This window comes from Mastomys coucha, unplaced genomic scaffold (genome assembly GCF_008632895.1).
Source record: "Mastomys coucha isolate ucsf_1 unplaced genomic scaffold, UCSF_Mcou_1 pScaffold1, whole genome shotgun sequence".
Taxonomy (NCBI): domain Eukaryota; kingdom Metazoa; phylum Chordata; class Mammalia; order Rodentia; family Muridae; genus Mastomys; species Mastomys coucha.
The window spans coordinates 63,015,019-63,027,743 of NW_022196891.1; the positions used below are offsets into that span (position 1 = coordinate 63,015,019).

Below are 12,725 nucleotides of genomic sequence, written 5' to 3' on the forward strand. Positions count from 1 at the left end.
CGCCCCACCGTGTGTGTGTGTGTGTGTGTGTGTGTGTGTGTGTGTGTAGGGTCTTTCACCTTACCTGGAGCTTGCCAGACTCAGCTAAACAGCTGGCCAGAGAGCCCCTGAGATTCTCCTGCCTCTGCCTCCCCAGCACTAATCTTTTACCTGGACACTTCAGTACTGGCTCTTGTGAAGGAGCTGCTGGTACAATCTACGTCACTCTTGTACTTGAATGACAAGGCCTTGACTGACTGAGCCATCTCCCTAGTCCAGTAAGAAAGTTCTTTAATGTTGGTATAAAATGATCCCCAATATAGTTACTAAATGAAAAAAGGTAAACACACCCTATACAAAATTTAACTCAAATAGATCAGACTTAAATATAAGAGGTAAAACTATACAATCTTAAAAAAACAAAACAAAATACCAGAGTTAACTGTTGTGCATTGTTATTCGTCAGTGATGGTTTCACAGAACCAAAGCAGAACCAATAAAAGGGAAGAAGAAGGGACTGGAGAGACAGCTTAGCAATTAAGAGCACTGTTCTTCCAAAGGACCAGGGTTCGGTTCCCAGCACCCACATGGCACCTCACAACTGTCTGTAACTCCTGTTCCAGAGGATCTGACACCCTCACACAGACATACATGCAGGCAATATATCAATGTACATAAAATTAGATTATAAAAAGATGAGTAAATTGGACTTAATAATAATTAAAAACTTGTGTGTCTCAAACTCTCAAGAAATTGAGATAAAAACTCTCTAATAGGAGGAAATATTTGCCAGCTGTGTCTAACTTGGTGTACTGCAGGTCAGAGAGAAACCCTGACTCTGAAGCAGTGGAGGGCTGGGAGGTGACTGGAGGGGCACTCGGGGTTAAGAGCACTTCCTTACTGCTCTTGGAGACGCCCAGTTCCCAGCACCCACGTGGGGCTTAGAACCTCAGGTGTGGGAAATCTGATACCTCCTCTGGCTTCCTTAGGTGCAGTTCAGGCATGGCACATCTGAACAATGAAGGAGAGACGCTCATACACATAAAATATTTTAAAAGTCAATAAGCACTGAGGTAGACAGTGCCTGAGGAATGATCCCAGAGGTGGTCTTTGGCCTATAGCTTATACACACACATTTGGGGTGAGGGTGGGGGTAAGGGGTTGGGGGCAGAAGGTGAGAGGGTAGAGTGGGATGCAGGGAGCAGACACATCTTCCTAGTCCCTTACTCCATTCTGAACTTCCTTAGAAAGCCTGCCCTGCTCTCCAAAGAGTTATGAACCTGAAGCAGATGTAACGTCATCAACTCAAACAAATGCTGCATAGTGAGTTCAAGGCCAGCTAGCTAGAGAGACATAGTAAGGCCCTATTTTACAAACACAAAATAAATATCAAAATATAAGTGTATTAAAAATGTTGCTGCCGGGCGGTGGTGGCGCATGCCTTTAATCCCAGCACTTGGGAGGCAGAGGCAGGTGGATTTCTGAGTTCGAGGCCAGCCTGGTCTACAGAGTGAGTTCCAGGACAGCCAGGGCTACACAGAGAAACCCTGTCTCAAAAAACCAAAAAAAAAAAAAAAAAAAAAAAAAATGTTGCATAAAATCACCTTCCAGATACTTCTAAATGTTGTCTATTAAAGTCATGAGATTGTATCAGACTTGCTCCCACCCCAAGCTATCTCAGCATGCATATGTGTATGCAGATACTCCTCAGTTTAAAAAAACACTTCTGGTCCTGTCATTTTAGATAAGGGTTACTCAACCTGTAGTGCCTGCCTTATTAGGTTATTTTAGAATTGAAATTAGTTAATGCTTGCAAAGAGCTCAAAATGGTACCTGGCCTAGTATATGTTCCATATACTGTAAGAAATAAGCCAGCAGCTACAGGAACACTTACGTACATTCCTACTGGACAAGCTTATGCCCAAAGAAAACTACTAGCCAAGAGATATTAGCAGGAGAGGAGTATGAATCAGAGCATTTAGGATATATATGCATTAAAGTGTTGTGGAGAACCTCATTACTTTGTATTCTAACTTTAAAAATTAATAAAAGGCATTTATTTCATTTCTCTTTTCTCTGAAAAATTGCCATGGTTGGTACTGGGAGTCAAACCTTGGTCCTACTTACTTTCTGTTCATTACTTATCTGTCCAAATGCTCTCTAGGCATCTCCCGTCTTCCACTATGCCCTGGGCCTTTTGTGACACCTCCCCCCCCCCTTAGTTCAGTGTTTCTCAACGTGCTGGTCAAGAACCTCTCGGGTGGGGTTGAAAGACCTTTTTTTATAGTCACTTAAGATCCTCGGAAAGCACATATTTGCATTACAACTCATAGCAGTAGCAAAATTACAGTCATGAAATAGCAACAAAAATGATTTTCTGGTTGGGGGTCGCCACACAAGGAACTGTATGAAAGGGTGGCAGTGCTAGGAAGGGTGAGAACCGCAGCCCTAGTTAACATGCCTGTCCAGCCACAAAGTGCTCGCAACAGGTCAAGGTTTGCACAGCATCCCTGAGCAGAGAAGTCTCTGCCAGCAGGAGCTGAGGCTTGCCAGCTCCCTCTTCTCAACATGCTTGCTTGTGCGAGCTCCATTCATCAGGAGGGAAAGCATTGTTGATCCTTCATGACTAGAAGGTTCCTGAACACATGGCTCTGGTGCCGTCTCTCTGAGTCTCTCCTATTTGCTGGAGTGAACAGATCGGAGGAAACAAGGCTACAAACCACAGGCTAAAGAGAAGAATCAGAAAGGAAAGCTAAAAGCAAATAAAAAGACTTGCGATGCAAACGTCAAATTCCAAAACCTCCAGGTGACAAGATTTAATTATTAAATGGAGAGCAGAGCCTTTCTCGAGAAATGTTGCTGAGAGAGCTTGGAGATGTAGCTAAGGGGAACGGTGCGGCCAAAGACAGGTTTCCTAACTAGACAAATTCTACAGCACGTCTGTACTGCACAATAGTAAGAAAGACCTGAAAAGGGACACTAATGCAGATGTAAGAGCAGACACAAGGCGGTGGTCGAGCTTTCCCAGACATGAGGGACTGCCAGGTGCGTATAAGGAAGGGCCAGGAGTACTGGGAAGGGAAGAGTTTGCCAGGAAATAATTCCAACAATGGGCTGTGGAGAGCTGGAGAGGGAGACAAGCAGCCAGGAAGTGACTAACGCACTGAAGGGGAGGGGGTGGGGGAAGCAAGACCACAGCCTTGATGAGCTCCAGCAACTTGGAGTGGGGCTTGGGATACTGTGGAGAAGAGCAGGGTGACATTCTGAAGTTGGTGTGTTCTCTGGTAAGAGAGTCAGAGACATAAGAACCCTAGGAGGAGAGAAGGCCAGGCTAGTGAGTGCTTGAAGTAAATCTCTATGTAAATCAAGCAAGCATCAGTACGAAATAACTGGTCTTTTTCACCTCCTCCTCCTCCTGCCTCAGTGGTGATTTATATTGTCACTAGTGGGAAAGCCAGGGAAGAATAGTGTAAAAAGATAATCTCCAGTAGGAAGAATATAAAGCAGAAATGTGGTGAGGGCATAATGGGGCCACTCTGAGGCCACTCTGTGACCAACACTCAAGAACTTCCAGTACTTGAACTTCTCAGTCTAGTGTTCTTCCCATTTAACATTAGTCTAAATACGTGGACATATAGAACACAGATGTGACTGTTAAGGTGAGTTTTGGTACACGATACATTATCACAGAATGGACCACACTGGTTATTTGTAGAGTTCAAGCTACTTTCTAAATGACAGGCCTCTGGCCTGGAAAACTAAAGTCTAGGACAAGAGCCTAATCAAGTTGCAAGGCTGCCTGCGCCTCCACACTTACAATGTAACTGTCAGCAGCTTGCAACACTAACAAGTTGTTGGACCACCTTGCTGGAGAGACTGAAGCCCAGATAATGATGGGTCAATGGTGGGTGAGCCCACACCCTGACCTGAACTGCTTAGACTTGCATGTGTCTCTGGCCCTCTATTTAAACTTTAAACTTTCAGGACCCCGGGATGGCTGGAATTGAGTCACTGGATCTCTGTGTGTCTTCACAATATGGCCACACTGAATAAATCCCCACTTTCCACATTCCTTTTTGTTTTTTGTTTTGTTTTGTCTTTTAATTACTGATTTGACTGTTTTGGCTTCTCCAGAGCCTGGAGTCTTAGGGTAAATAGAGACTGTGACCCCCAAGTTCCATAAGTTTCAACTACTTAACACCTAAGAGGTGCTGGCAGATATTTGCTAAGTTAACTGAACAAAACCTGAGAAGCTATTCTGGAGGAGAGCTGTGATGTGTTCCTGCAGATCCAGGGTGCCTGGAGGCTGAAGCAGGATTGCTTGAGCCCAGGAGTTGAAAGCCAGTCTAGGCAACACAGCAACATAGTTGAAAAGAAACCTTGAAAACAGAAAAGTCAGATGTGCTATACACCTTTAATCCAGCACTTGGGAGGTGGAGGCAGGAAGATGCCCAGTTCAAGAACAGCCTGCAATAAAACAGTGAGATGCTGTTTCAAATGAGCCGTTATGTGTAGTTCCTTCAAATCAGCCCAAACTGGATTTTAGGTGTGAGCCACCATACAGGGCTACTAAAAAAAAACAATACGGGGCTACTAAAAAAAAAAACAAAACAAAAGAATGGTTTCTTTTATACTAGAGCAGGTGACATTTCATTCATAACACAAAGTCCCTGCTTCTGCTGCTTTTAATACCCTGAATTTAAGATCACTCTGACTGCCCTGTCCCCAAAGGCAATGTCAGATCAGTCTGTTCTGTGCTCCTTTGCTTAAACACAAATACAACCGGCACCAATAGAAAAAAACAGAAAACAGTAAAAACAAAACAAAACCCACACCTTTTCTGTTTCCTTAGGAGAAACAGGAAGAAGAAAAGAACCAGAACAGATCCCATCTGATACATACAAAATGAATCTTTGTCCATTTTCACCTTTGCGCTATTAACTATGAGTTTAAACGAAAGTTGATAATCCAACAGAATCTCACCTATATTTCTGGTTCCAGAGACATTAAGAACTTTGGCACGAAAGAAAGTACTGAGTAATGGATTTTGAACAAATTGCACTTTACACAACAAAAGAAATGAGTGGGAGGAACCCCCCCTCCGTGTTTTCTTAGCAGTTCGACCTCTCTGTAACCACTACTTAACTGAATTCTGAGACAGAAACAAGTACTTTACTTTGAACAACACATAAAGTCCTAGGGCAGACACTACTTCAGACGCCCCATAAAACAACTCGTCCAAGACGTCACATAAACCGAGACGGAGCCTTTATCAAAAACTTGAGTCTGGGTTATTTGGTAAGGGCCTGGGAGGGGGGCTTTTAAAATCAAAGTAAATGCATGCTTTGTAAATGTTGTACGTCTTGTCAAACTATGGTGCCCATGTTTACCATTAATACGAATCCGACCGAATTCTTTTAAGCCTTTGCATTCTATTCTAGAGGTAACATAAAATTTGTCTCTGGTGACTTGGAGACCCCAGAGGTGAAATAAATGAGATTCTGAGTTTTCAATCACAGAGCCTTTAAGGATGGAACTGAGCGCATTCGCAATAGAGATCTTACCAGGTAAAGGAAAAACACTGGTTTAAACAAGGAAATAAACCAACAAAGGCCCCACAGGTGAAAAAATCCTGCAATCTTCCGCCATCTCCCAAAGGTGGAGAACCTCAATTCCGGAGTCGGACTCCAGGGAAGGTCCTGGGCGAGCCAGAATCACCAGGAGGCGACAGCAGGGGACTGGGAGTGAGTGGGCTCCTGGGGCTGCCCCCAGGGAGCTGGAAAGGTAGGGAGCCCCCCTCTCCGACCTCCGCGCAACGGGATCCAAAGAAAGAGGCTCCTCGGCTTCGGGCCGCGCTCCCCGGGCGGCGTGCCTGGGCCCCAGAGCGCGCAGGCCGCGCCCCCTCCCCTCCGCGGCGCCCCGAGCGCGCGCACGGCCGCGGAGCACCCGCCCGACCCCGGCCCGGCATCACTCACACAGCCCGAGCATCGCGGCTAGCGCCGACCACAGCCAGCGCCGACGGGCCGGGGCTGCAATCAGTGGCACGGCTCCCACGGCTTCTGCCATCCTGCTCCCGCCGCTCCGTTCCGCCCGGGTTCCCGCTGCGGCCGGCTGGCTCGCCTGCGACCACACAGCTCCGGATCGCGGCCGCGGGCGCGAGGACACCTCCACGCCACGGCTCCCCGCTCCCGGCCCCAGTGGCCAACCGCCAGCCCTCTGCCCAGCTCCAGACCCTGTGCCCGCCCCCGCTGCCCACTCATTGGTCCTCCTGGCAACCTGTGAAAGAAGCCATTGGACAACTCGCGTTCCTGTCAGCCCCCCCCACTCGAGCAAGGCCCCGCCCCCGGGCCCCGCCCTTGGTGTGTCCGAGCAGCTTGCTCGCGTACTGTGTCTCTGCAGCCGCATTACTTTGAGCCTGCCTGCGTGGCTGGTCGTGGGGCTGCCCTCCGGCCCTCCGCCGCCAGAGGCTGCCCTCCTCGCTGAGGGGCCAGCCCCACAGTTCTCTCAATGTTCCTCCCCGCGCTCTCTTCCAAGTCCGGCTCTCATCTCTCGACCAGGATCTGCTCGGTTACTCCTGGCCTCACCTAAAGAAAAGCAATTAATTTAGGGACGGGGTGGGGGAGGGGTAGGAGTGAGGTGAGGAGACACTTCCATTCAGTCGTAGAAAAGAACCCACCACCATCTCTTTGACCTGTGCCAAGTGTCTCTCTTTGCCTGAACTGGATTATTTGCGTTGCAACATGAGAAGTCTCCATCTTGCCCTAACCTCGGAGCAGCCCCTCTTTTGGCTTCTCAAAGGACAGGAAAGGAATGGGAATTGGAACTCTTTCCCGCCTCCTAGATAACCAGTGAATGCACTTACTGTTTGTTTATCATATCAGTGTTCCTGGGCCTATAGATGAAAAGTTAGGACGGAGGGGGTGCCTCACTCCGATGGCTACTGTACTAGCTATCTAAAAAACCCTAAAGAGTGGGAGGATTCTGAGAATGGCCTTCAAAGGGGGGGAAAAAGGAGGGACCAGAACACAAAACAGATGAGAGTGAACGAAGAACAGGGAAATCCAAGTGAGAGTCTGGAGGAGGAGAACAGGTTTTAGATAGGAACAAGACTATAGGCAGAGCATAGTCCAGTAAGCCAAAATGCAGCCTCTTTTTTCAGGATTTTGTCAAAAGCCAGTCTTAACAGTGCCCTTCCGATGTTTTTGCTGGCCTAGCCCCTTAACCTTGCAGTAGAGCAAATTCCTAATTATCAGGCAACTGGAGAAACCCAGGAATACGTATCCCAGGTATTTTTGCCTTTTCAGTGAGCAGGTCCTTCCAATAGGTGGCTGTAGCCACTGATCTGTGCTACCCGGCCCTTAGACTTCACTCTCAGGTACCACACGTTGGAGTTTTAATGACGAAGAGTTTAGTAGAGAAAGGGCAAGCTGTGGAGAATGAGTCTGAGAAAGAAGGACTGTGTCAAGTTTGAGGCCAGCCTGGGCTGCATCATGAGTTCTAAGCCAGCCTGTGCCACAGTGTAGGCTACACTCTTACCTCAAGAAGAAACAAACAAGTAAATGAATAAATATGATTAGGAAAGGCAAACTCAGAGGACAGAAAAGTGTGTCAGGAAAGAAAGAATGTAACAGTGTGTGCACACAGAGGTGGTATTTTGGAGATCCCTAAGTTATCCTGTGGGCAACAGAAGGAGAGTGGCCATGAAGTCAGATCTGTAATGAGAGCTCCTCATGCCTTTAATCCTACCCTCAGGAGACAGAAACAGGGGGTCTGTCGAGAGTCTATGTACAGAGAGACTACGTAGAAGCACCTACCATTCTGTATCACGTAGAGATGGAGAGGAAGGCAACATTTGAGAAGGAGTTCAGAAAAAGATCGATATAGGAAATAGAATCAATGAAAAGAATTCTGCCAGGCAGTGGTGGCGCACGCCTTTAATCCCAGCGCTTGGGAGGCAGAGGTAGGCGGATTTCTGAGTTCAAGGCCAGCCTGGTCTACAGAGTGAGTTCCAGGACAGCCAGGGCTACACAGAGAAACCCTGTCTTGAAATACCAAAAAGAGAGAGAGAGGGGGGGGGGGGAAAGAGAGAGAGAGAGGGAGAGAGGGAGAGAGAGAGAGAGAGAGAGTTCTTAGACCATCAACCTTGTCTTTCTACACTCTTTTCAGCCAGATCCTTCCTCCAGGTGAGTGCTTCAGTCCACAGATAACATCTATCAGGACCTGTTGTCTGACATCTCCATGATCCCGGAGATTTGGGTCAGGCTGTACCTTCAGGTGGAGGTCTAGACGGCCAGTAGAAAGAGTACCCTGTTCTCACCTTACTTTACTCAAAGCTAATTAGTGCTTCCCTTAGTTTTCTAGTAACTAGGTGTAAAAATCATGTGTTGCAGCTTTACAGTTTTTAAAATGATTTTAGATATTCTTAAACTATGACCCTTCTAAACATCACTGTCTTGCCAGAGTACCAACACTGTCATGTGACTAATGCTGCCCCTCTAGACCATGTGGACGTACGCTTCCTCTAGGCTCTGCCTAGAGATGTTCCTTTGGGTCTGTGAGGTTCTGTCAACCGCTAGTGCTAACGCTGTTCTGTACAACCTAACTCACTGGCAAGAATACAGTGTCGAGCCTTTCAACCACTAGAACAAACTTTTTTCAACTGACAGTTGCAGAATTGTGGAGTGTTTTTACATTGATCTTCTGCTAATGCAGTTAGCAGTATATTTTGCATGTATGACTTAATAAATCCTTGAATCATAAAAAAAAAAAAAAGAAAGAAAGGTATGGTAACACTGATGACTTACCGATGAACATGCTTTGGAAGAAGGTCAGAGGTCAAAGGTCAAAGGTACCAAAAGCACCGTGAGGGAGCAACATCCACACAGGAGACCAAAGGCCTAAATAAAGCAAGTCCATCAGCGATGGTGTTAACTCACTCAGAGGCAGACTTGAGGCAAACCTGGAGACCAGAAGCAGGGACAGTCATTGTTAAAGGAGACCCGTGGATAGTGACCGGGACAGAGGCACAGCGGCACGCCATTACCCACTGCAGCCCGGGAACTTTCCTTTAAGCTGTTAGGAACCTCGTTTATGTAAAACCGTACCCTTGGCTTCACCACAGCCCAGGGTGAATTTGAAGATAAGCCTGGACAAATAGGAGCTGGGGTTTGTGAAAAGACGTCTGAACCGTAGATTTTCAAACACCACTTTAAGAGTTGTACTCAGGAAGACAGCGGTGTGCTTCTCAAAGAGAGCCGCCCTTCATTGTCTAGCTACAGGTAGGACTCCAGGGAGTTTTTGAAGCTATTGTCTTCCAAAGATGTTAACTTTTTCAATGAGTTACAGGCATTTATTTGCACGTGTAGGGAGAGGCACACACTCCGAGGCATGTGTGAAAGTCAGAGGACAATTCTAAGGGAGTTGTCTCTCTCCTGCCATTCGAGTTTAGGGCAGACTGTCAGGCTTGGTGTCAGGCACCCTTACCTGCTAAGCCATCACAGGCCCTTGCTAAAGAAGTTAATAAATGAGGCCACAGGGCGGTTCTTGAGGTGCTTCGGACGGAATTATGATTGACCCGGCAAGCTGGTAGATCACTGCGACACAGGGAGTTGGGGTATCTTTATCGTAAATTAAACTAGGAGCTGGAGAGATGTGGTCCAAATTTGATTCTCAGTACCCACTGGAGGCAGCTCATGACTCCAGCTCCAGGACAGTTGTGACCGAGGATCCACAAATGCATGCATACACACACACACACACACACACACATACATCATCATCATCATCATCATCATCGTACCCACATTTTTATAACCAAACCAAGCCAAACCAAACAAGGACAACACAGCTGCAGCGTTAACAGCCTTATTTGTAAGATTCCAGCAAATGCCTGGTAGAGAAATGAGGCCCTGCCCAAGGTCACATACACTTAGGCCAAAAGCCTGGTTCACTGCTATTTTAAGGCAGAATATCATATATACAAGAACTACCATGGACATAATTTTTATTTTGATTGTGAGCCTAACCTTTAAATGGCTGAGCCATCTCTCTAGAATATATATGTATAATTAAAAAAAAAAAAGTACCTTTAGTTGATAACCTTTCTAGCAAACATATTGGGGTTCTAATCTGAATAGGCCAGGCATATGATTCAGCGTGGCTGTGATCAAATATTCCTCAAGATTCAGACTCTCTGCACACTGAAACTCCACCCACATCCTGTTTCACAAGGACCTCAGACCTCATTCTAGAGAATGCATGTGCCCGGGGCTGGACCACAGGCCGCCCTAGTTGGATTTATATTGCTGTGGTAGATACCGTGACGAAAAGGCTATAATCTATTACCTCCGGCAAGAACTCAGGGAGTCTGGAGGCCGGAAATGAGGCAGCAACCATGGAGGAATGGCTTGCTCCCAGGGGTGACACCAGGGGTGATCCTGGTGACACTGCTCAAAGAGGGCTGAGCCCCTCACGGAGGGGGTGCCAATCTGATGGCGGCAATTCCTCAACTGAGTTTGTTTTTGTTTTTGAGACAGGGTTTCTCTGTGTAGCCCTGGCTATCCTGGATCTCACTCTGTAGAGCAGGCTGCCCTCGAACTCAGAAATCCGCCTGCCTCTGCATCCCAAGGACTGGGATTAAAGGCGTGCACCACCCCTGGGCCCTCTCTTTAGGCGATTCTGGTTTCTGTTAGATTGACGAGCTCAAACCATCACAGAAGCACCACATTCCTTCCACCAAGACAGGAAGCTTTCCCGCCCTAAGGCAACCGCTACTACGACTCTTACTAGGGTCAGTTTCGGCTGTCGTTGTTACGACAGATAAATGAGATGGTCTAGTATCTGGGGTGCAGAGAGTAAAGGACAAACTCTTTAGCGGGCCATGGCGGCTCACACTTGTAATAGCAGGGTACAGGAGACCAGGCCAGCATGGCTGCAAAAGGTGTGAGGGTGTGCTGCTTTCCTGCGGGCTGCCCGGATGGGGAGGAGACGCTAACTATGCTTGCTTGGCTGCGGTGAATTCAAGAAGAGGACATCGCAGACTCTTAGTTTGTGAACACTAAGGGATTACCTTATTTTAGTTAGTAGTAACCACTTCGTTGTTCACTTTCGTTGAACAAGTAGAGGCTTCTTTGGTGTCTGGGGCACATTTTTTTTTTCCAGTTAGATTTTCATGAATAAACTATTCTGGCATCCAGAACTCATTAATATTTTAAAGAGTATTCTCAGAGTTCCTGCCTGGAGCCCTAAGAATTACAGACTCGAGTTAGGCAAGTTTCAAATAAAACCAAGGGTGGAGACTACATGCTAGAATCCCAATGCTGTAATTTTTCTAGTGTCAAACCCTAGGGGGAAATTTTTGACAATTCAGGGTGAAGAACCTCTGTGTGCCAAATGCTTGCTGGATGAATGAGCAAGGAGCAAATGAGTGCACTGGTGGACGCCGTGCACAGGACACAAACGAGTGTGTTTAGGATAGCCCACTGCCCGTTTGTGACTTCTTACACGTTTAGCTGTTTCGTAGGATGGTGATTCTCAATTACTCTTCCTCAGAGTACCAAAATGTATATTGATAAGGAATTTGGGACAAATTGTATAATCACTTAGAATTACTGAATATTACCCTAAATGGCTATCATAAGCATCAACGAGAATATTTAAAGATTTAACATATTTAAGAAGCTATGACTTTAAAAAAAATACAGAACACAGGAGCCAGGCTATTCTTCGTATTGTCTCAGTTTTAGCAAACTGTGTGCTGCTGAAGAAACGACAGGCTGTGGCTTTGTCTAACTGAGGATCATGGACAATCAGACCACAGTTACACAATTAGTTGCCAGCTAACCAATAGGCTTAAGTTTGGTATTGGGTATTTTGCTCCCAAGAAATTATGGGAGTCAAGATTGCAACTCAGGCCCAGCATGGTGCATGCTTTTAAATAGATGAAATTAAAACTATAAAAATCACAGCCCTTGGGAGGCAGAATTCGGTGGGGTTCTGGGAGTTGTGTCCAGCCTGGTCTACATCGTAAGTTCCAGGCTACTGAAGGTTGTATAGTGAAACTATATTCTAGTAAAGTATTGGCTTTAGTATGTTAAAGGATCCCTCCATGCCCAAGAACTTTGGAGTCTGGGATTTATCAAAAAGCTGAAGAGCTTTACCAGCTGAAAATAAACAAAACAACAGCAGTCTCTAGCAAAAGCTCAAGCACGGAAAGGTGGGGATTTGACGAGGAAAACATTAAAATATGTCATGCCAAAGAACGGACGATTTCATCGAAACCGCGAAGTGTGAAATAGTAGTGCAACATTGACAACTCAGTAAAGTGGCCTGGTTAAGAGCACTGACTTCTCTTCCAGGGGTCCTAAGTTCAAATCCCAGCAACCACGTGGTGGCTCACAACTATCTGTGATGGGATCTGACGCCCTAGTCTGGTGTGTCTGAAGACAGCGACGGTGTACTCATATGCATACAATAAATAAATAATTCTTTAAAAAAAAATAGAAAACTCAGTAAGTGGCATTTGCCCAGGGAATGCTGTCACACATAGCTTATTAGCCACAAAACCAGAATTCTGGTTTTCAAGATAATAGGTCAGCACTAAACTACTATGATATCGTTGCACTTTTTGGCTTACTTAATTTTCAAAGAATAAAACAGAGAAAAAGGAAAATTTTAAACTATAATATATAAACCAAAGAAAATAAGCAATACCATATATAAATGACCACACGGGGGCGCCAGGCAAG

General features: G+C 46.2%; 1 protein-coding gene across 3 annotated transcripts in view; it reads right to left on the reverse strand.

The window, feature by feature from the left end:
• Mpzl1 (myelin protein zero like 1) overlaps positions 1 to 6,222 on the reverse strand; it is a 44,320-nt gene extending 38,098 nt beyond the window's left edge. For 2 of the 3 annotated variants that reach the window (XM_031388070.1, XM_031388080.1), the window contains exon 1: positions 5,955 to 6,222. In XM_031388070.1, the coding sequence (XP_031243930.1) occupies positions 5,955 to 6,045 (91 nt within the window). In that variant the 5' untranslated portion in view covers positions 6,046 to 6,222. The remainder of the gene's footprint in view (positions 1 to 5,954) is intronic. The other variant, XM_031388089.1, reaches the window with a different exon arrangement.
• Positions 6,223 to 12,725: the final 6,503 nt, after the last annotated feature.